This window comes from Lemur catta, chromosome 6 (assembly GCF_020740605.2).
Source record: "Lemur catta isolate mLemCat1 chromosome 6, mLemCat1.pri, whole genome shotgun sequence".
NCBI classification, from domain to species: domain Eukaryota; kingdom Metazoa; phylum Chordata; class Mammalia; order Primates; family Lemuridae; genus Lemur; species Lemur catta.
The window spans coordinates 58,330,203-58,352,941 of record NC_059133.1 but is presented as its reverse complement, the minus strand read 5'-3'; the positions used below and the strand labels follow the sequence as shown (position 1 = coordinate 58,352,941).

General features: G+C 57.1%; 1 protein-coding gene across 1 annotated transcript; it reads left to right on the top strand.

The window, feature by feature from the left end:
- The first annotated feature begins 4,941 nt into the window (after nt 1–4,941).
- Nucleotides 4,942–22,734, top strand: KCNH3 (potassium voltage-gated channel subfamily H member 3). The gene is made up of 15 exons (XM_045554997.1): nt 4,942–5,017; nt 6,342–6,575; nt 7,070–7,204; nt 8,175–8,308; nt 8,759–9,002; nt 9,702–9,859; nt 9,950–10,157; nt 14,012–14,293; nt 14,581–14,780; nt 15,237–15,486; nt 19,139–19,356; nt 20,044–20,375; nt 20,796–20,902; nt 21,633–21,709; nt 21,813–22,734. Exons 1-15 carry the CDS (start codon nt 4,942–4,944, stop codon nt 22,410–22,412), a joined length of 3,255 nt encoding a protein of 1,084 aa, XP_045410953.1. The 3' UTR covers nt 22,413–22,734.
- Nucleotides 22,735–22,739: the final 5 nt, after the last annotated feature.

The window sequence follows — 22,739 nt, the reverse complement described above, 5'->3', positions numbered from 1 at the left end:
GGTGGATGCTGATGGAGCTGACTCAGTGAACACAGTCCCCACTGCAATAGCTCCCTGGCAGGAGTGAAGCCAGGTCCAAGGTTTCCTCGGGTACAGCCAAGGAACATCATTTCCATACAGGTGGTGAGGGAGTTTTATTACCTGCCTTGATACTCCATACCAAGGTGGAAATCCTACCTGAAGATGTTTCTGGGTGAGGAAACTCACCCACCATCACCACCAGCACAACTGTTCTCCTGCCCGCCCCTTCACTGCCGTCAAAACAGCAGGAAAAAATACCACCCACTCAGATTCCTCAGGGAAAAGTCAGGTCTCCTTCTCATGTCTCTTCAACTTAACCCAGTGAGGCTTTCTCTATAACGTGGTTTCAAACACATGGTTTTCTGGTGCTGCTAGAACACACAGAGCAGAGAGCATGAGGTTTCTCGGGAGGTCAGGCACTCGCTCCCTGGCCAGTCATGTTGACTGCCCTCCTGCGGGGCCTGCTCTCGCTGCAGGCAACTGCAGTGTCTCCCTGTGGCGTGAAGTTCAGGGGGTTGTTCACAGTGGACACCCACCACAGGTCACTATCTGACCACCTGTGAAACTGGCCATGCTGTTCCTTTTTCATACGCTGTTTACCAAAGCACCCCTGCAGCTTGGCACAGTAGAGAACTGCTGTCAACCTAGTCAAATCTTTGTTCAGGCCTGGTTCCTCTACTTACTAGCCAAGCAATATATAACAGTTTCTTTATCTGTAAATAAACTGTGTACCTCCCAGGATTCCCTTATTGGAATAAGGTTTACTGTGGTCTGCTCACACTCTAGCTAGAGTTTTCCACTAAAAGAAAAGGAATAGCCTAGAACGAGACAACTAAGGAGTGGCCAAGTGGTAAAGACCTCAAAGAATTACAAAACATTTAGAATTGGTGGGGGTGGGGGCCTTTAGGGAGGCTTCATCCTGACTCATTTCCCTGGTCCCAGCACCTAGGGTCAGAGGTCTTTTAATAACAGTTGGCTGTGGTTCATTTCACCAATGAAGGCACTGATGTTCTGCAAGGTAAAGTAACCTCTCCCCACCCACGTCACCCACCTGGTCAGTGGCAGAGCTAGAATTTGAACCCAGACTAGTCTGACTTGAAAGCCCAGGATTTTCCCACCGCAGAACACAACCTTAGATGCTAAGCCTGGCCACACTGGCTGAGAGCCAGGCTTGGAACAGGCCTGGGGACCTCCAGAAAGGAGGGTGGAAAGAGTGAGAAGAGGTGGGAGAGGGGAGGAGGGTCTGGGCTCTGTTCCTCGACAGCCACCTGTTCCCACCCCAGGCACACACTGTCTGACTCTGCCTGCGCTTTGTGGCTGGGGTGTTGGGGAGCTTTTTCCATCCTTTGTGTCTTGAGCAGTTTTTTCCTTGCTTTGCTCTTCCCTATTCTCTCTCCTTGTTCCTTTTTGTAGATAATACTCCTACAGGCCTCCCACAGCAGCTCCAAAATGCAGCCTCCTGAGTTTCTTGTTGACAAAGGCTTTGAACGTCTCTAACAGGGCTCCTCCTCAACCTTCCCCTCCCGGTGACTCCCCACCAAGGCTGGCAAATGAGTCAAGAGTTGGGGGAGGGGAGAGGAAAAGGAGATTACAGTGAGGAGGACAGTGGTCCTTGACTTCCCAGTGTCCTGCTCAGTTTTCAACTCCCCCCAAACCCCACCTTACTGTCTCCTAAACATGGGTCCTTGCCCCTTGTGTGTGTGTACCGGGGAGGAGGGTAGAAGGAAAGGTAGTAAGTTAACCATAAGAGCTGAGGGAATCTATCCAAACAAATGAAAGCCAGGTCTGGCAGGAAGATCTAGGGGACCAGGTAAAGGTGCAGAGAGAGCAGAGTGGCTGAGATCCTACACCTACACGCACTCATCTAAACAGAAAGGCCCAGACTAAGGGAGAGGGTCGGTGGCTGCACCCCACCCATAAACACTCACAGAAGTTCTTTAAGGGATAATGGGGGAAGAGGTTTAAAGGCCCAGACAGACTCCTGCTTCACTCTGGGATAAAAAGAATGACCATAACATTTAATAAATATTAGTGTATCTTCTTCTGGAAGTGGGAACCAGGGCACCAAACTTGGTGACACAGCATTGTGCCTGGAGCTGCTAGAGGAGGCAATATTTCTCCTTAGACAAGCTACTGAACCTCTCTGCCTCATGTTTTCCCTCTGAATTGTTAGTTATAACAGTAACTAGCTCATAAAATTATTATGAAGATTGGTAGGATATCCAATTAAAGTACTTAGCACAGTGCCTGGCACAAAGTTAGTGCTCAATAAAAGTAAGCTATAGTAATTCTCAGGGGCACCCCACACATTCCATCTACCCACTGCTCACCCTAACCCAAGGTATCTGGTTTGGCTTAGTGCCCCAAACCAGCCCAGGCAGGTGAGCTAGAAGCCTGATAGTCTAAACATTTTGGCCTTACAAGGGTGACTCCAGGACCACCTGGACATGATACGCAACCACTGATAACGAGTCCTCTGAGTGCCCACACAGCTATGCTGGAGGGAGGCTGACTCAGGACCTGGGACTGGGAAATTGTTAAGGTTGGAATCCTGCCTCTGCCATGTACCAACTTTGTGACCTTGAGCAAGTCTCCCCCCTTGTACCCACACCCCTGTCATCCTCTCCCTTTCCCTGTCTCTCTCAGAGAGAACTCTGCCTCTGTTTCCTCCTTTGTTAAGTGCAGTGTAAGAAGCATCTACCCTGGCTATTTCACAGGGCTCCTATGAGTCTCAAAGTCAGATAATCAGTAAACAATAAACATGTACATGATGCAAGTGTCATATGCTGTTCCAGGTCCTTTATGCATGTTCACTCTTGTAATCCTCATGACAACACTGTGAGGTGGTTATTGCCATCCTCAATTTACAGATGAGAAAACAGTCACAGATAGGTTAATAACTTGCTTAAAAAATCACACAGACCAAAAACACTAATGATAATAATCAGACAGCAAGTGGTAGAGCTGTATTCAAATCTAGGTAGCCTGGTTCCCAAGTCAATAGGTGCTTTCAACTGGAGCCTCACCCTTCTCAAAGTGAACTGACTCCTAAAATGCCCCTCTCTCTCGTAGAATGCTTGACTCTCCTTGTTGCCAGGAGAAGAGATGGGCGGCTGGGAAAGGGGCATCCAAGGACCCATCCAAGGTTGGGAGTGGGGTGGGGAGCATGATCTGCGGACTCCTTAGGGTCATTCCTCTTCCCGGGAGCCAGATTCCAGGCTTCGTAGGACTAGGGGAGGGAGAGCGCTTCCTCCTTTCTCATTTAAATACAGGTGCCTTGGGCTTTGGCCCTGGTCGCTGATGAGTGCTAGGTGGAACTGGGAACGCTCCTTCCTTTCCTATGCTGGCGACTGTGGGTGTGTCCCGAGGGGTGGGGGTGCCGAGCATCCCGCTTCACTCGTTCGGGAACAAATTGCTGTTCTGGCCCCGGCAGCCCCTCTGGGCGCAGGCGGTAGCCGCGCTCGCTGGCAAATCGTGGGAGGGAGGAGGAGCGGCGCTGGCAGGCGAGGCCGGGGACCGCCGCGGCGCGGGAGACGGGCTAGAGACTGGCAGGAGACGGCCGCCCCTGGCCCTCCCCGCCCGCGCGCGCGGGGGCTCCGGCGGCCGCCTGAGGCAGCTCCGCGTTCCGCTCCGAGCCCGGCTCTCCCGGACCGAGGGGATGCGCCGCGGGCGCTCAGCCCTCCTCACTCCCCTTACAGTGACCCACACGCAGAAGGTTAGCAAGGTTTTCCCAGCGTGTGACCTCTACCGGCCCCGTAGCGCGCCTTGGAGCGGCAAAAGGTGACAAATGCATGAGAGAAATACAGGGGCGAGACAAAGGGTCTAGAGCTGCCCTCCTCACCACATGCCCTTTCCACCTCCGGGGTCACGGGAGGGCGGGGTCATAAGGAGGGCGTCTGAACCTTACTCCTAGGGGCTACCCACCCTCCAGTTTCCTGACAGCTCCTGCCCACAGCGGCGTCTTTCAGAGGGTCAAGCCGAGGATGAGAAAGGCTTGAACGCCCGGAAGCTGTGTTCAGGACCTCCGACCCCATCTCTTTTTAGACTTCCCCTGAGCAGCTGGAGCCCCTATAGGGGCCTTCACCTCCGCCTGGTCGCCCAGTCCCCTTTCCCATTATATTTTTCCTCGGGGAAAGCATCTTCTACGACACACCGCCCCCTCCCCCCGCCTCGAACCCTCCTCTCGTTGCTCTGGGGGAGGAGAGGCTGCTAGGAGGCTCTCTGAGAACCCCCAGACTGCAGAGAAAGACGCCTCGCCCCTGCGGCTGGGGCTGAGTCAGCCAGAGCGGAGCCGGCGCTCGCCCGTCGTTCTCCGAGGGGCGGGCGGGGCGGCGGGGGGGGGCGGAGCGTCCCGCATGGCGGGGGCAAGGGCAGCCGCCGCCTCCCCTGCCCCTACGGAGGTCCCGAGGGGAGGAGGATCCCTCGGCGGGAGGCCTGTCCCTTTAAGGAGGCGGCCCTGACTGGGTGTGCCCCGTCTCCATGGTTACCCCGGTGCAGGCGGCGGGCGCGGGAGGTAGGCAGGGAGGCTGCCGCTTCTTCCCGACAGACGGAGGGAGCTGCGGGGACCCGGCGACGAGAGGAGCCCGAGCGGGAGCCGACCTGCTGCCGAAACGGGAGCTGCTGCAGCGGCTGCCGCGGCGGGAGGTGCTGAGAGCGCAGCGGCCGCGGAGTCTGGAGCCTGGGATTCGTGTGAGACCAGGGCGCGAGGGGCCGCGCGCCATGCTCCGGGCCCCGACGGTACGGACGCCTCCTCGCGCGCTGGCAGCTGGCGGGACCTTCGAGCCCGGGCTAGACATTGCCCCCCGACGGCTGCGCTAGGGGGCGCGGGGCTCGGCGGGGGGCGGCCGAAGTGGGCGCCCTCCCCCGGCGCTGAGTCCCCGCACCCCGGAGGGATGGGGCGGGCGGCCGCTGCCGCCTAAGATGCCAGCCATGCGGGGGCTTCTGGCGCCGCAGAACACCTTCCTGGACACCATCGCTACGCGCTTCGACGGCACGCGTGAGTCCGACCCTCACCCCACTCTCTCCCGGAAGAGCGGTCCCACGCCAGGGCTCCTGCCGGCTCTGGACCCCGACATCTCGGCTTGTCGTCCACCTGTTCTCACCCCCTCCTCCTTCCGCACCCCTCTTGAAGCTGAGGCCACGGTCTCCTGCCAGGCGCCGTTCCCCCCTCCCATCCCTTCACCAAGGGTTCAGGGTCAGCCCTGCTCCAGGTCAGGCAGCAAGGCTAGAAGTCCCTGGGTATGGAGCCTGGGGTGCTTTTTGTTAGCAGGGGCGGGCTAGTCAAGCTGACCCATCCCATCCCTGCAGCAGTGCTCAGGGACAGCCAGGAGGGCTCAAATAACAGATTTAGACAAGAGATTTGCAAACGGAGATAGAGTAACCAGGACTCAGGAGAGCTATGTGTGTCCAAGCGCATCTCACAGCCTAAACCCACCAGCCTTAGAGAGCCCATCCAGCCCCAAAGAAGATGGGTTCTGGGACTCCCACCAGGGCTGAGGAAGTTTGGAGAAGGCAACCTGAGCTCTGGATCATGGGTTCCTGGGGCTCTGAGCTGAGGGAAAGTTGTGAAACCCCCTCTCTCCTCCTCCTGCCTCACACTCACCCCTAGTGGGGCTTCCCAGCTCTTTGCCTAGGTCCTCCATGGTCTCTGGCTCCTGAGAGAGGGTGGGAGCCCATCGCTGAGCTCTTCCCTCTCCAGGCTCCTCCATCTGCTTTGTCAGTGTGCTTGGCTCCTGCAGCCTGCTGATTCAGCGCCCCCACTCCCCAATACGTTCCTGGCTCCAGGCTCCTGTGTTCAGCCACCATTCCTACACCCCCTTCTTGATTGCTTTTACTAAGTTCTGAGCCAGGTCAGGCAGCTAGGGTTCACACACAGAGCATAGGCTGTATGGTAACCCCGGTTGCCTTCTAGTCCAGGTGGGTCCCAGTGGGAGGAGCCAGACAGGCAACCTGGGTTTCTGGCTGGTGGGTGAGCCTGGCAGAGGTAGAGGTGGGGCTGAGGCTGGCCTCCTGTGGGCATCCCCAACCCCACCCCTTACCCCACATGGCTCAGGACACCCTCAGAGAGCACAGTGCCCACACAGGGCTGATTCGCTGATGTACTCATACACATGCTGCTAGGAAGGAGCCCTTGTGGGGCACTGACACATAGGTGACACACATTGATTTCAATTCATAAACAGCTTCTGCCCACCCCCACCCCCATACACAGGATTCCTGGGGTTTGTAAAACCTACTCTTTGGTTGCAGGCATTTGGGAAAGGAAGCCCCCCCAACATACCCTTCACCCCACTTCCCCTCTGAGAGGTGCTCTCTTGCAGACAGTAACTTCGTGCTGGGCAACGCCCAGGTGGCGGGGCTCTTCCCCGTGGTCTACTGCTCTGATGGCTTCTGTGACCTCACGGGCTTCTCCCGGGCTGAGGTCATGCAGCGAGGCTGTGCCTGCTCCTTCCTCTACGGGCCAGATACCAGTGAGCTCGTCCGCCAGCAGATCCGCAAGGCCCTGGATGAGCACAAGGAGTTCAAGGCTGAGCTGATCCTGTACCGGAAGAGCGGTGAGGGGCCACCTGGCCAGCCTGCCTCACCTTCGCAGTCTCACACACCCTGGCACCCACCCATCCACTGTCCCTCCTCCTTCCCCTTCCCATCTTCCCCATCTCCCCATCTCATCCCATCTCCCTGTGCACCCATCCCCTTGCCATCCCCTCTTCCTCCACCCCACCTCTTGTCCCTGCCCCTTCTTTCTACCATCCTCACCCTGGCCTCAGCCTCCACTCAACCCCATTCTTGAGTTTCCCACATCCAGCAGAAAAACACCCTGTCTTGGCAGATGTCTGACTGTCTGTCTGCTTTCTCATGCTGCACCCGCACTCCCCAACCCTCACATTCCATCAAGCCCTGTCCTAAGTGAAACTGGACTGCCACCCCCTCCCCAGGAAGCCCCTAGACCTTGCCTTTGACTTGCCCAGGATGTCAGTGGAGCCAAGGCCTGTGTCACTTTGGGCAGGGCTGAGGGTAGGAGGTGGGCTGAGTCTGTTTTTGTGCCTAGGGCTCCCGTTCTGGTGTCTCCTGGATGTGATACCCATAAAGAATGAGAAAGGGGAGGTGGCCCTCTTCCTGGTCTCTCATAAGGACATCAGCGACACCAAGAACCGAGGGGGCCCTGACAGATGGAAAGAGACAGGTGGGTGCCCATGGGACCATTGATTTAGCTGCTGTGGCTGGGGTATTGGGTACCCCAGGCCTGAGCGGGGCCGTGGCACCGAGTCTAAGCTTGTGGGTCCCCCCTGACCTCTCTTGCACTCATTGACTCCTATGCCGGCTGCCTGAGAGGCCTGTGCCGCACTCAGCTCTACGTGCCCAGGTATGGAAATCTTTTTTCCAAATAGGCTGGTTGGAACAAAGTTGGAGTTTTTAAGTCAACTTTATTAAGAAATGGAAAGCAGATGAACTCCACTGTGCCTATGGAGCACCCCTTTCTGACCAGTTAGGGAGGTTGAGCACAGACCCACCAATTCCTTTTCCCCATGGCAAACCTGACTGGGGAGCCCTGGCCAAAGCCCTCTTTTAAGTTCTTGGAATCTTTCTCCTTTTGTATCCTCCAAAGTCTGGGGCAGGCCTTTGGCAGGTCACAAAGCTGTCATCAGAAGTTGCTCCAAGGTTTCTTTGCCACTTGGGGATTCTGGGGGTACTCTCCATTCCCACCCCCCCTGGGTCTGCCTCTCCGCCATGTCAGACTTCAGTATCACCCTCAGTTCCCTCACCTAGACTCTGGGCTCCTTCTCTGAGCCCCACACCTCTGCTGATGGCCTCCTGCTAGCTCTACACTCCTCCCTGGTGAACCAGCTCCCCACCTCCTCTCCCAGGCCTTTGCCCACAGAGATCCTCTCCTGCCTCATCTGGTCCAAACCGCCTCCTCCTGGAAGCAGACCCTGGGAGTAGTGTCTGTAAGCACCCCCAGGTCTGCCCATTGCTGGGTGGACAAGTGAGCCCAGGAAGTGAGGAATGCCTGAGCCCCCAACTCTAAACAGACTAAGTAGTCAATGAGCCAGACCAGTCCATGGGCCAGCAACTGGTGTCCTACACCCACGCCCCTATGCAGGGGTGTTTGGGCACACCCCTCATCATCCTCAGGAGCCCCTCTTCTTTTGCAGGTGGTGGCCGGCGCCGATATGGCCGGGCAGGAGCCAAAGGCTTCAATGCCAACCGGCGGCGGAGCAGGGCTGTGCTCTACCACCTATCTGGGCACCTGCAGAAGCAGCCTAAGGGCAAGCACAAGCTCAATAAGGTGGATTGAGCACTAGGGTGTGTGTTTGGAGCAGGGGCCAGGGTAGGGGCAGACCGAGGAGTTGGGAAAAGGGAATGAGGTCCACCATAGATAGAACATCCTGGGGGCCACTCAGGCCCCACCAGCACTTTGGGGCTTGGGACTGAGGGTGGGAATGTCACATGCTTGATCCATCAAAGTTATAGAGGAAAGTCTTGGCCTTGGAATCAGATGGACCCTGGTTCAATCCTGGCTCCTCTCTGAAGCACCTGTGTGACCTCAGCTAAGTCACTTGACCTCCCTGATCCTCAGTTTTCTGATTTATAAAATGGAGACCCCAATGCCTATATCAGAGGTTGCTTTGAGAATGCAGGGAGAGAAAGGAGGTGAATGCCCGTCTTGGACACTATCCAAACTCAGCCTGTGCCAATATCCTTTCCTCCCTGCCTGGACCTGCCCTGCCTCACTCAGGGGGTGTTTGGGGAGAAGCCAAACTTGCCTGAGTACAAAGTAGCTGCTATCCGGAAGTCACCCTTCATCCTGCTGCACTGTGGGGCACTGAGGGCTACGTGGGACGGCTTCATCCTGCTTGCCACACTCTACGTGGCTGTCACCGTGCCCTACAGCGTGTGTGTGAGCACAGCCCGGGAGCCCAGCACAGCCCGTGGCCCACCCAGTGTCTGTGACCTGGCCGTGGAGGTCCTCTTCATCCTTGGTGCGTGCACTCTGCCCTTCTACTCCTCATACCAGGCGCCCTGGGGCTTTGATGGGGATGGTCTGCATGGCTTCCAGTGGCCTACAAGTGTCCCTCTTGCCCTCCCCCTGTTTGCAACTTGTGAGCTTTGGAATCAGGCCCAGGTTCCAAACATGTCTCTGCCACTAATGTCTTGTATGACCCTGAGCAGCCAGTCAAAGCCTCTCCAAGTCTCAGTTTCTCCCTCCATAAAATAGGCATAACACTGTCTACCTGTTAGAGTTACTATGTGAGCTAAGTAAGACGATGTATGAAAAGGGACAGTGTCAAATACTCAGCAAGTGTCTGGTAAAGAGTGGCCTCTGCCAGACGTGGTGGCTCTCACCTGTAATCCCAACAACTTGGGAGGCTGAGGTAGGAGGATCACTTGAGGCCAGGGGCTGGAGACTAGCTTGGATAACATAGTGAGACACCTTCTCTAAAATAAAAAATGAAAATAATGATCTGGGTGTGGTGGCACACACCTGTAGTCCCGGCTATTCTCGAGGCCGAGGCAGGAGGATCACTTGAGCCCAGGCATTGGAGGTTGCAGTGAGCTACAATGATGCCACTGTGCTCTAGCCTGAGCAACAGAGCAAGACCCAGCCTCAAAAAAAAAAAAGAGAATGGCTTCCCCCTGCCCCATGCTGACGTGCTCTCTCCACCCCGGATTCCCCACAGACATTGTGCTGAATTTCCGTACCACATTCGTGTCCAAGTCAGGCCAGGTAGTGTTTGCCCCAAAGTCCATTTGCCTCCACTATGTCACCACCTGGTTCCTGCTGGATGTCATCGCGGCACTGCCCTTTGACCTGTTACATGCCTTCAAAGTCAATGTGGTCAGTGTGGCTGGGCTGGGTGGGTGGGCTTTGGGGTGGGACAGGCAGATCCAACCTAGGCTGACCTTTCTCTTCCCTCCTGCATGTCAGTACTTCGGGGCCCACTTGCTGAAGACCGTGCGGCTGCTGCGCCTGCTGCGCCTCCTCCCACGGCTGGACCGGTACTCGCAGTACAGTGCCGTGGTGCTCACCCTGCTCATGGCCGTGTTCGCCCTGCTCGCCCACTGGGTGGCCTGCGTCTGGTTCTACATCGGCCAGCAGGAGATCGAGAGCAGCGAGTCTGAGCTCCCTGAGATTGGTACTGGAGGTCCCCTGTGCGTTGGGGGGTGGGGGGGTGTTGTGCATACACGTCAGAGGAGTGTGAGTGCAAGTGTGTGTGCTGATGCGGGTCAGAGACCTGGGCAGGCCTGTGTGTATGCGAGTCAGAGAAGGGGGTGTGAGGTGTGAGTGCGACAGCCACCACCACATGGCAGGCCTGCTCTCCAGCAGCAGGGCATTGTGGAGAAAGCCTGGGGGCTGCCTGGGGGGCCTCCTGGTGGCCAACCTTTGATCACATTCCTTAAGCCCCTCCTTGGCTGGGAAGGCTAAGTGGGGAGCCACTGCCCTCAAGGGTTCCTCTGACGCCCCGCACTTACCCACAATCCTCTCTGAAGCCCATCCCCACCACCTTGGCTCCCAAGGCTCCTGCCTCTCTCTTGCCACCTCCAGCCTGTATCTCTCTCTGCTGCATCTCCGCTCTCCCCCAGCCTGGAACGCAGCCTTTTCTGTGTCCCACAGCTCTCCTTCATGTCACCTCCACTTCCACAGCTCCTCCCTCTGCTTGCCACCCACTCATGTCTTAACCCCCGCCGTAAGGGCTTCCACCCCCACCTCTCCATCCAAAATGTCACCCAGAAGGTCACTGTGACCTTCCAGGGCCAAACCTTCATCCTCCTTGAAGTCCCTGTAGCACCTGGCCCTGCCAACCTCGCTCCCCTTTGCCATGTGATGTGGTCGTCAGCCAGCCTCCTCCCAGCCCCTTGAGTTCCAGGGGCTCCAGACAGGCTTTCCTCACGTCTCTCCTCCTCCCCTCGTTTTCCCTTGGCCATGCTGCCACACCACTGCATGAACATCTCAACTTCCATTCTCTCTCTTTAGCCAAACCCTTCCTTTCCAGCCATTTCTAACTCCCCATATTCCTCAGGTCCAAAGTTAAACCTACCTTCGCCCTCCCAAGCCCTCTAGCCCTCTGTCAGCTTCCCAGTAGCTGACATTTGGCCATGTTTCCAGCTGTTCAGGCGGCTCTCATGACGGTCTGCTCCTTGGTGGAGTCAACCAGGTGTCCAGGTCAGCCTTAGAAACCTGCTCTGATCAGTCCCCTGGGGACAAGGCTCCTGTGAATCTTCTCTCCTGCCAAGCTCACGGGAGACGGCTGTGTGCCCCACAGGGCACACTTGGATGTTCCCCTGAGCACTCTAGTTGCTGAGCACGTGGACACCAGGACACTCTAGGCAGTGTCAGATCCTTGGCGCCTGCTCTTCCCAGAGGGCGTCTGTGGTAGAGGCTGCTCTGGGGTCAGACAGCCACGCAGCGGAGTCCAAGGGCAGGGAGATGGACAATGGTGAAGTAGGGCCCTGACCCTGTTTCCACCGCCCCCTACAGTGGGCTGAGATCCCATCAAATGCCCAGGTCCACCCCTGCCCCCTAAAGTAGGACCCAGACACACTTTGTCTTGAGTCCACAAGGCTCCCCTCTTGAGGCCGCCTCACAGGAGTTGAGGATCTGACATTAAGAACACTTCCGGCTCCCAGAAGGGCTCTGGGCCCCACCACAGTGGGCAGGGGAATGTGGGAGGCCAGCTGACCCTCACAGATACACATGGTAATTCTTTCACCGTTGACCCCTGAGTTCCAGGGTGGTTTCATTCTATTCAGAGCTGGTATCAGTCTACATTTGGAGAGTTTCCAAGTGTATCATCATCTTCCCCTTCTTTCTCCAGAGAAACTCCCCCTCAGCTGGGTTTTCACCAAACCCAGACCTCTCAGTAGCAGGGTGGGGCTGAGCTGGGCCAGTGGGCTGCCCAGCTCTGTCTGTGGGAGGCTCCTTCTCTGTGCCCTCCTTGCCCGGTTTCCCTCCCATGGTACGGACAGAATTCCTTCCGCAGATTCCCGTTAGCCCAGTAGGGGTGGGCTGGGTTTTCAGAAGATTGTACTAAATACCGAGAGAGGTAAAAGAGAGCATTTCTCAGTGTGAAAGCCACCAGCCTCCAGAGCTGCCTCTCCTGGCCAACACCATCCTGGTACCAGCTCCTGGAGCTGCTGATGCCCCATGGCCAAGACTGAGCAGAGAAGCCCCCTTGTCACCCTCCTCTCTGTCCTGTAGCTTCTGGCCACCACACCCTCACCCTCCTTACCATGGGCATCATACTCAGAGGCCCAACTAAACAATGACAATGAAGACTTTTATGTACTCCGTTGCATTCTCACACCACACCTCAAGTAACAGGAGGGTGAACCCTCACCTTGGTGCAGGTCGTAATACATCCCCACAAGTTCCTTAGCCTGGAATTTGATGTCCTTGGTGTTAACCCCACATTCTAGCCAAACTGAGCTACTTGCCTGCATTCGTCTTAAAATCTCCAGGTTTGGCTCATACCTTTCCCTCCATCAGGAATGAACCCCTCTCAGTTTCTTTGTATCAGAACTCTACCTATCCTTTGAGACCAAGCACAAATGTCCCTTCTTCCAGGAAGCCTTCTAGCCCTAGCCCATGGCACTTTGTTTCAAGCCCCCTTATGTGGCACCTTGGAGGTGTAACTCCTGCCCCACATCATCTGCTCTTCTGAACTGGAGCGCACAGGAAGCTCCTATGGGGTCCTGGCTCCTGGCACACAGGGCATGAGATTGCCAAAGGAGTGGGTGGGTAGATGAGAGGAGGGTGTGGGGACCACAGGGACCCACGTGCATAAGGTGTTGGGGAGACTGTAGAATAGGGGTCTGTGTGCTGAGGTGGGAGGGGAAGAGCACACTTGGAGAGGTGGGGTCTCACTGAGGCCTGTGACCCTGAGCCATACCCCACATTTACCATCTGCTCTCAGTTCTAGATCAGCCAATCTGCCCTTTCTCTCTTACACCCCATGGTCCCCAGCTCTGCCAGGACCTCTGTAGACCCTGGGACACCCCCCCAACAGCCTAGAGCTCCCACAACCCTCCAGTGAGGTCCAGAGTGTCTTCTGGCAGCCCTGGGCTCATAAGAGACCCCAGTACACAGCCCTACCTCCTGCCAAGGCCAGGTCAGGAATGTCGGGTTGAGGGGGAGACCTGGGCAAATTCAGCCTCCACGCAGCAGTCCTTCCTGGCCTGTGACTGCATGTGTGTGAGTGCCTGTGTGAATGCACAGGTGCCTGTCTGCCCGTAGCCTGAGGGTATACACCTGTGTGCTCATGTCCCTACAAGTGTCCCCACCCTTGCCTGTGTGTCAGAGTGCATGCACCTGTGTACTTTTCTCTCCCAAGTGTGCACAGACCTTAGTGTGAGTGGCTGTGGCTATGTAAGGTGCTCACAAGTGTGTCCTTGTCTTTTCAACTGTGTGGGGCACACACGCAGTCTCGACAGTGTGTATGCACATGGCCACATAGGTGTGCTTGAGAATGTGTACATGTGCATGAGGTTGGGTGGTTTGTGTGGTTGCAGGGGAGGGATGAGCCTGAATGGGGTGGGGAGGGAGAACTTTCTAGAGCAAATGGGCTTGGAGAGACACAGGAAGAGGAATCAGGGCAGACGTGGCAGAAGAGGTGGCCTCACCACCCAGCCTTGGGGACAAGGCTGTGATCGAATGCAGTGAACCCCTCTAGTCCCTTTGCCCCCTCCAGCTGGGCCCATGACCTGAGATCAGGCCAGCCATGGGGAAGAGGGTGTGATACTCCTTGTGCCATCGTCCTGTAGGAGCCTGCTGGGGAGATGGCAACCTCTTCCTCATGTGCTTGTCTTGCTGAAGGTTTGAGGGGGTGGCTAGGGGTGTGCTGGGCTGGGGGAGAAGGGGAAGTGGTGAGAAGCCACGGGGGTGGGTCTGTGTGTGCATGTCCCCACTCCGGGGTTGACAGTGGGCACTCCCACGCCCCCAGTAGAGCAGTGTCCTCCTGCCAGCTCAGGCTCTTCCCCCGCCCCTTTCCAGGCTGGCTGCAGGAGCTGGCCCGCCGACTGGAGACCCCCTACTACCTGGTGGGCCGGAGCTCAGTTGGAGGGAATAGCTCTGGCCAGAGTGACAACTGCAGCAGTGGCAGCAGCGAGGCCAACGGGACAGGGCTGGAGCTCCTGGGCGGCCCGTCGCTGCGCAGTGCCTACATCACCTCCCTCTACTTTGCACTCAGCAGCCTCACCAGCGTGGGCTTCGGCAACGTGTCCGCCAACACGGACACCGAGAAGATCTTCTCCATCTGCACCATGCTCATCGGCGGTGAGACCTGGCCCGTGAGCCTCAGTCTTCTCTGGGCCCACTCCCAGACTTCTGGCCCCCAGGTGGCGCCCCTCTCCCACCTCCCCCTAGGTCCTGAGGCCAGAGGTTCTTCCGCTTTAGGTGGTGCACAGAACACGAGGCCAGGGCTGGGAGACTCCGTGCCACACAGCAGCCTATGTGCCTTGCCTAGGAGCGTCCTGGGGGGCAGAGGACAGATGTGTCCAGCGTGGTGTCAGGCTGGTCCAGGCCAGTCCTGTAGGTGACCCCCTCTCGCCACCCTCCCCCAGCCCTGATGCACGCGGTGGTGTTTGGGAACGTGACGGCCATCATCCAGCGCATGTACGCCCGCCGCTTTCTGTACCACAGCCGCACTCGCGACCTGCGCGACTACATCCGCATCCATCGCATCCCCAAGCCCCTCAAGCAGCGCATGCTCGAGTACTTCCAGGCCACCTGGGCTGTGAACAACGGCATCGACACCACCGAGGTGCTGCAGCCTCCCGGGCTAGCCCTTCTAGCTTTGCTCCCTCAAGGGGTTTGCACTTGGCCTAAAATTATCAGAAGTGGGCGGGAGAAGAATGCAGACTTTTGGCACTCTGCCCCTGCTCACTCTTGGTGGGGACAGCAGCATGCGCTAGAGGGCAGCCAAGGCGGCTAGGAGGCCCTCTGAACCCTGGCTAGGTCTGGGCGCTCTGTGCTCACTGACTTCTGAGCCTAAGTCCAGGAGGCGGAAAGCTGAGCTGCTCACGGTGGTTAAAGTGATTGGGAGGGAGGCAGAGGCCCCCCCTCGCCGACTGCACTCTGCGTGGAGCTTGGTGCTGGGCGGGAGCCCACAGGCCCCTCCCACAGCCCCCCTTGCTCCCAAGGCCTGCCAGGATGGAAATTGGCTGGCTGGAGGTTGCCTCTTCTGCCACGCCCAACCCTCATCCCTGTTTGCCTGCAGCTGCTGCAGAGCCTCCCGGACGAGCTGCGCGCAGACATCGCCATGCACCTGCACAAGGAGGTCCTGCAGCTGCCGCTGTTCGAGGCAGCAAGCCGCGGCTGCCTGAGGGCGCTGTCTCTGGCCCTGCGGCCCGCCTTCTGCACGCCTGGAGAGTACCTCATCCACCAAGGCGACGCTCTCCAGGCCCTTTACTTTGTCTGCTCTGGCTCCATGGAGGTGCTCAAGGGTGGCACCGTGCTCGCCATCCTAGGTTTGTGAGGGTGGGAGAGAGGGCATGGGGACTGTGTGTGTGTGTGTGTGAGTGAGACCATGGCCCCGATCTGCAGAAAACGCAGAGAGGGGATGTACACAAGGCCACAGGGGGAGAAACATCCAGGGCGGAGTCGGGAGTAGCCATGGAGTCCTGGGCAAAGCTCAGAGGAGACCCAGTGACTGCAAGGTGGCAACATAAGGAGGTGGACAGGATCTCACAGGTGTTCCTGGGACAGAGCTAGTGGAAGAACAATCTATTAAAAGAAGCTGGTCTATGAGTGGACAGATGGGAGCAGCTTGTCAGGAGGAAGATCAAATGCTGAGGACGGAAGTGCTGGGGAGAGTGGTCAGCAGGGCTGAAAAGGGAAGGAGTAGAAGGTGTGCTGTGGGCCCGGTGGAGAGGTGGGACGCTACTTTCCTGAGGCAGAGCAAGCCCAGAGCCAGGGTGACAGCAGAGCTCAGCCTCCAAATGGCCAGGGAGACTCGCTCTGGTAGAAACGGTGTGTACAGCATACATACTTCGCTTCTTGGCAAAAGAAGAAGTGAGATCAAAGAAGTGACTCCCTAGGTGAGGACGAAGAGATTGCATTTGCGGAATGGATGTAATCATCGTGCAGCTCACAGGGTCTCCCAGTGTGACTAGCCCAGTCCCAGCCCTCGCATGCTTTGTGTCACACAAGCCTCACAGAGCCCAGCGGGGTAGGAATGATTATTATTCCCACTTCGCGTAGAAGGAGACCAAGGTCAGAGAGGTTAAAGAACAGCTAGGGTTGGCCAACTGGGCTTAGAACCTAGTCTGCCTGGCCCTAAGTCTCATGCTGCTTACATGGGGCTCCCAGGCACTGTGAGGGGAATTGTGCCTGCAGACAGGGAATGGTCTCAGGAGGGGAGGACGTGCACCCTGGGCCTCAGGAAAGCACATTCAAGCCCTCTGGGAAACATGGGGCTGCGTCCGTGAAAAGCTGCTAAAGGGGAGCACAGCTCTGTGGCCGTGGGAGGCTCTCAGCAGTGATCTCCCCAGGGCAGGGAACACTGGGACCTGCTTGGGTAGTCAAGGGACTCACACAAGATGGAAGGGAGGCGGTGACCAGACCGTAGCTGACCACAACTGCACTCTCAGGCAGCCAAGGTATGTGTAGACTTGTGTGAAGACAGCTGCAGTCGGAAGGGGTCTGAGGTTCGTTGCTAGCCTGGCAATCCACAATGAAGACGAGAAGCAAGAGCGAAGCAGAACATGGGTACAGCATTGCTAGCGGCCCCAACAGCTGTCGTGTGTGCATTTGCACTTCCTTTAGGAGGATGATCTTTCGGCAGGAAACAGGAGGGGAAATACCATCATCGGGGGTCTTGGAGCCTGAGAGAGGTAACAGGATGTTGACACCCTCCATTTTGCATCTGGCTTCTGGGCCTACATGCAGCTTATGCCAGGACTGAGAAAACAGAGTTGTGCCACTCAAGTGTGGCTGGCAATCCCCAAGAAATGTTGGAGAATTGGAGAGATTGAGAAGGGCACGAAGACAGGTTTTGACCTTTGCAGACTGGTCAACCCAAAGCAAGGTTGTCAAGTGGATTACTAAACAGATGGTTGTCAGCTTGGAGCCAAGGAAGCAGAGTGGCTAGAAGCTGGCACAGATCCTCAGACAAGCTCTTTGCTGGTACCAGGCTCCAAGTCTCAGAATAGCCAACGTTCAGTGTTCAGTACTTAGATGGAGACACAAGAATGGCCACTGCCTGTGTTCTGGGCCTTTGCCTCCATGATGTCTCTAGCACCAAGACTTATGCCACCATTGAGCTCTCCCATCCTAGCCCTCATGTTCTGGATGGAACTATTTCCCCATTGACTTGGAAGATCTGTATGCCCTGATGAATGCCTGGCTCCCGGCCCCAATCAGGGCCTGGCTTTCTACACCCACATCTCCCCAGCCGCCGCCTTACCTGAACACCCAGGTATATCCTGCCTGCTCCTGGCAGCTGAGGCTGCCCTCAGGCACCAGTGTGGCTTCTGGCCCCTACCTCTGCTTATGAAAGTCCATTGTGAGGGAGGAAGGATTGGATGAGCTGGGCCTGGAGGCTCAGGCTGAGATAGCAACCTAGAGGGCAGTCTCTGTCCCCAAGACTCTGCCCACAGTCCTGTCCTGTTTCTCATTTTTTTTTTCTTTGTTTAGAGACAGAGTCTCACTCTGTCACCCTGGCTAGAGTGCAGTGGTGTCATCATAACTCACAGCAACCTCAGACTCCTGGGTTCAAGCGATCGTCTTGCCTCAGCCTCCTGAGTAGCTGGGACAACAGGTGTACCACCATGCCTGGCTAATTTTTCTATTTTTTAGTACAGACAGGGTCTCGCTCTTGCTCAGGCTGGTCTTGAACTCCTGGTCTCAGCCTCCCAGAGTGCTGGGATTACAGGTGTGTACCACCGCCTGGCATATCTCACCTCTTAAATGAAGACAAGAAACACATATCCTATTTCAGATGACACAAATGAAGAGAGAGCTCATTCCTCAGACAATCACATTGAGATGCTAACAGCTCTCAAAAGGAACCAGAAGGATGGCCTGAAACCAAGAAAATAAAATTTAATGGGGGTGCAATCTACACTTAAGTTGAGCAAAAGTCCAGGAACATTTAGAGGAGACCTCTGAGCTCAGTGTGTGCTGCTGGCAGCCTGAGGTGGCCCACAGGAAGGAGTGGCAGCCCTCCTTTGTCCTTAAGGATAAAGAAAGACTTTCTCATAGTTTGAGCTGTCTGATAGTGGGGTGAGCTGCCTGGAGGGCTTGCAGCTCTGCCCAAGCCCAGACTGCAAGCCTTTCCCTGTTGAGAATGATCTATAAGTGGCCTTTTGTTGGAAGGGAAACGAAGGAAATGAACTTTTATTGGTCGTCTTTGTGTCAGGTACTTTATCTACATTAAATCATTTAATCTTCACCAGTCCCTGGGCTGGACATATCCTATTTCATTGATTCCAAGACACGCAGCCCCCACAAAACACACAATTTACCGTCGCTGACACTGGGCCTCAGGCTGTCACTGATGCCCTTTTACAATTGCTGTCAGCCTGGTGGCTGTTTCAACCTGGCCATGGGGAAACCCTCCATTGACCCCTTCTGGTGAAATCAAGAAAATTCCATGGACTCAGTTGAATGCGGCATCTCTAGTAGAGAAGCCAGCGCCCAGAAAGATGAAGTAACCTGGCCACTGACATTTTCACTGTGCCACATGGGGCTCTAAATTGCTGGTTCCAAACACTGGTCCCTGGACAAGCCTCACTTGAATCACCTGTGGAGCTTTTTTAAAAATCAGATTGCGAGGTCTCCCGTAGATACTGTGACGCCGTAGGTAGGGATGGGGTCTGGGAGTTTGGTCTGACTTCCCCAGGAGATTCTCATCGACAGAGTCAGCCTGCAACCACCAGCACTGATGACTGTTCACTCTGTCAGAGCTGAAATTCTGATGTTTCCGCACGGTGGCTTTGCTCTGAATGTGTTTGAGAGCCAGGGCTGCAGGCAGCAGGGGCCAGGCCTCTGCCCTCCACTCTGCCTGCTCCCAGGCTGCACAGTGGGGTCTCAGCTGAGAAGGCCTAGCCCAGCTCCGAGGGGTGGGGGCTTCCTGTGGCTGAGGGTCAGAGCTTGCTAACTTCTGCTTTCTCTCCGCAGGGAAGGGTGACCTGATTGGCTGTGAGCTGCCCCGGCGAGAGCAGGTGGTAAAGGCCAATGCCGACGTGAAGGGGCTGACATACTGTGTACTGCAGTGCCTGCAGCTTGCCGGGTTGCACGAGAGCCTTGCGCTGTACCCTGAGTTTGCCCCTCGCTTCAGCCGCGGCCTCCGAGGGGAGCTCAGCTACAACCTGGGTGCTGGGGGAGGCACTGCAGAGGTGAGGGTGCTGGGTACCTGCATGGAGAGGGCTGGGGGTGCCAGGGAGCCTGGCGTGGTGGGCAGAGGCTGGGTGTGGAGCAGTGCTGTGTGTGAGGCATTGCCTGGTGTGAAGGCCCCCACAAGTGGAGCCGGGGGCCTATACTCTCCCTGCCCATTCACACCCATAGCCCCAGCCCGACCCTCTTTGGCTTATCTGAGACAGCTGGCCCTGCCCAGGGCAAAGTCTTGGTGATGGAAGCTGAGTCCACTGGAAACAGACGAGGAATATTGTAGGGTGCAGCCAGAGGGGTGGCCCCCATGGTCAGGGGGCTGAGCAGGGCAGGGACAGGCACCAGCTCTCCAGGCTGCTTCTCAAAATAGCCCCCTGCTTCTTCATGGCAAAACAGGACTGTTCTAAGGGCCTTTGAATTTGCCCAGATTATTTCACTAATTCAAAACTAGTTTTTAGTGCTGTGTTCTCTCGTATAGTTCAGTTAGCCTGAGGGACCAAGTAGAGGGGTGGAATTTAGAGGGACACCTGCAGGGCGTGGCAGCTTTGTGGTGGCAGCACCTCCTAACTGGGCCTCTTCTGCAGAAGGGCAGACACTGGGTGCTCTGTTTAACAAAAACAGCTCATTGCTTCTAGGGGAGATGAAGCCTTGGTAGGGGAGATCCATGCCAATTCACTGTCCCCCACTGTCCCCAGGTGGACACCAGCTCCCTGAGTGGTGACAACACCCTCATGTCCACGCTGGAGGAGAAGGAGACAGATGGGGAGCAGGGCCTCACAGCCTCCCCAGCCCCAGCTGATGAGCCCTCTAGCCCCCTGCTGTCTCCCAGCTGCACCTCCTCATCCTCGGCCGCCAAGCTGCTCTCCCCACGTCGAACTGCACCCCGACCACGTTTAGGTGGCAGAGGGCGGCCAAGCAGGGCAGGGGCTTCTAAGGCTGAGGCTGGCCCCTCTGCTCCTCCACGGACCCTAGAGGGGCTGCAGCTGCCCCCCATGCCGTGGAATGTGCCCCCGGATCTGAGCCCCAGGTAAGTGGGCTCTGGGCTCCCATGGCAGAGGTGGTGGTGATGAGGTTGAGGCCCTAGCAAGGCACACCTGAGCCCTGGGTGCCCATCCTTCCATCTTAACTCCTGTCAGCTTGCTGGTCCTAGCCTGCCTGCTCCAGGAAGCCTTCCTTGGCTCCTCCTTTCTCCTGCTGCCCCACCCCAGTTTGGTGCATGGCATACCCTGAACTGCTGTTTCATGCTGCTCAAGCTTGGCTCCCGTGCTACACTGCCAGCTCCTAGGGGAAGGGGCCACGTGTTAGCTTTCTCCTGAGACCCCGAGGCCTCCTGGTCAGTTTCAGCCTCCTACAGACTGTGTATGTGGACACTGGGGCATCCTGTCCCATGTGGCACCACAGTGGCTTCCTGTCCATTGATTTGTTGTCTTGGCACCTGGGTCCACAGGGTAGTAGATGGCATTGAGGACGGCTGTGGCTCGGACCAGCCCAAATTCTCTTTCCACATGGGGCAGTCTGGCCCGGAATGTAGCAGCAGCCCCTCCCCTGGACCAGGTACCGGGGCCCGGGCATGGGCTAGGTTGGTGGGGAGCCCCTTTGCCCTGTGAACCTCAGCATTGTTGGCCTCTGAGCAATTGGTGTTAGAGAAACCAGCAGGGTACAGACTTCCTGGGAGTCCTCTTGCTCACACCCCCTGCAACCTCTGTGTCATGTGCACAGGGGAGTTAAACGAGCACCTTGGTGTTAGACATAGCTGGGAACTGGGTTTGGATCCCTGTTCTGTCAGCTTTCTGGCAGTGTGAAATTGGCTTCTCTGGCCTCAGCTTCCTGTCTATGAAATGGGTTGTGCGTGTTAAATAAGATTATGTAACTAAAACCCTCAGCACAATGTCTGGCTCAGTGGGAGAGGACAGAGGCCTGAGGAACCAGGGGGTGAAACTGGCTCTAGGCCAGGCCAGGCAGGCCTGGGAAGTGGCCCAGGTAATGAGCTCCCAGGAATGTCCATTTCTGTGGAGGACAGACAAGGGACAGGCACAAAGAACAACTTTCTGAGAGGGAGGAGAATGCTCAGCAGTGCGATGCAGGGCTGCTAGGAGGTGTTTTCCCTATCCCTGGCAGTTTGGGCAAAATTCAGCACCTTGGGCAAGGCCACTAGCAATGATCCTTGGAGTCAGGTCTTACCAGGTCGGTGAGGTCTATTCTCACCGGGGCAGAGGCCTAGACCCCACACTTGTCTGTCTCCTCTTACCAGCCCCAGCCGATAACCCCATCCTACTACCCACAGAGAGTGGCCTGCTCACTGTCCCCCTTGGGCCCAGCGAGGCAAGGAATACAGACACACTGGACAAGCTGCGGCAGGCGGTGGGTGAGGGGCAAGGTGGAGGCAGGGTGGGGCAAGGGGCAGGCATGCTGTTGTGTGAGGTGGCTTACTCCACTCTGACCTCACCGCCTCCCTCCCCTAAAGGTGGTGGAGCTGTCTGAGCAGGTGCTGCAGATGCGGGAGGGACTGCAGTCACTTCGCCAGGCTGTACAGCTGGTCCTGGCACCCCATGGGGAGGGCCCGTGTCCTCAGGCGTCCGGAGAGAGGCCCTGCCCAGCCAGTGCCTCTGGGCTCCTGCAGCCTCTGTGTGTGGATACTGGGACATCCTCCTACTGCCTGCAGCCCCCAGCTGGCTCTGTCTTGAGTGGGACTTGGCCCCATCCTCGTCCAGGGCCCCCTCCCCTCATGGCACCCTGGCCCTGGGGCCCCCCAGCATCTCAGAGCTCCCCCTGGCCTCGAGCCACAGCTTTCTGGACCTCCACCTCAGACTCAGAGCCCCCTGGCTCAGGAGAACTCTGCTCTGAGCCCACCACCCCTGCCTCACCTCCTCCTTCTGAGGAAGGGGCTAGGACTGGGCCCCCAGAGCCTGCGAGCCAGGCCGAGGCTACCAGCACTGGAGAGCCCCCACCAGGGTCAGGAGGCCTGGCCTTGCCCTGGGACCCCCATAGCCTGGAGATGGTGCTTATTGGCTGCCACGGCTCTGGCACAGTCCAGTGGACCCAAGAAGAAGGCACAGGGGTCTGACTACCAGCCCCAGAACTCAGTGTTGCCAGAAACGCTGCCATCTGCTGTTCTGCCCAACCTCAGGGTGGTGGCCACCCCCAGGACTCCGTGCTGCCCGCTGGCTCAGGGCAAGGAGCCTGAGAGTGAAGGAGGGCCTGGCCCCTGACCCTCAGAGAGGAGCCTCAGGGGCAGGCCCCAGGGCTAGGAATCTACAGGCCCTTACTCCTGGTCTCCCTCTGCAGGCTGGGGGGCAGAGGCCTGAGGACAAGGAGGGATTCTGCCATCCCATGCATGTGCCCCTGCCTCCACCTGTCCCCACATTTTTTATATTAAAAAAAAAAACAATAA

Bases quoted from the DNA above. Each gene is read 5' to 3' on its own strand.
- KCNH3 (XM_045554997.1), top strand. From the start codon at position 4,942: ATGCCAGCCATGCGGGGGCTTCTGGCGCCGCAGAACACCTTCCTGGAC. The intron at 8,309-8,758 runs GTGGATTGAGCA...TGCCTCACTCAG, and splicing joins GCAAGCACAAGCTCAATAAG to GGGGTGTTTGGGGAGAAGCC. The intron at 10,158-14,011 runs GTACTGGAGGTC...GCCCCTTTCCAG, and splicing joins GTCTGAGCTCCCTGAGATTG to GCTGGCTGCAGGAGCTGGCC.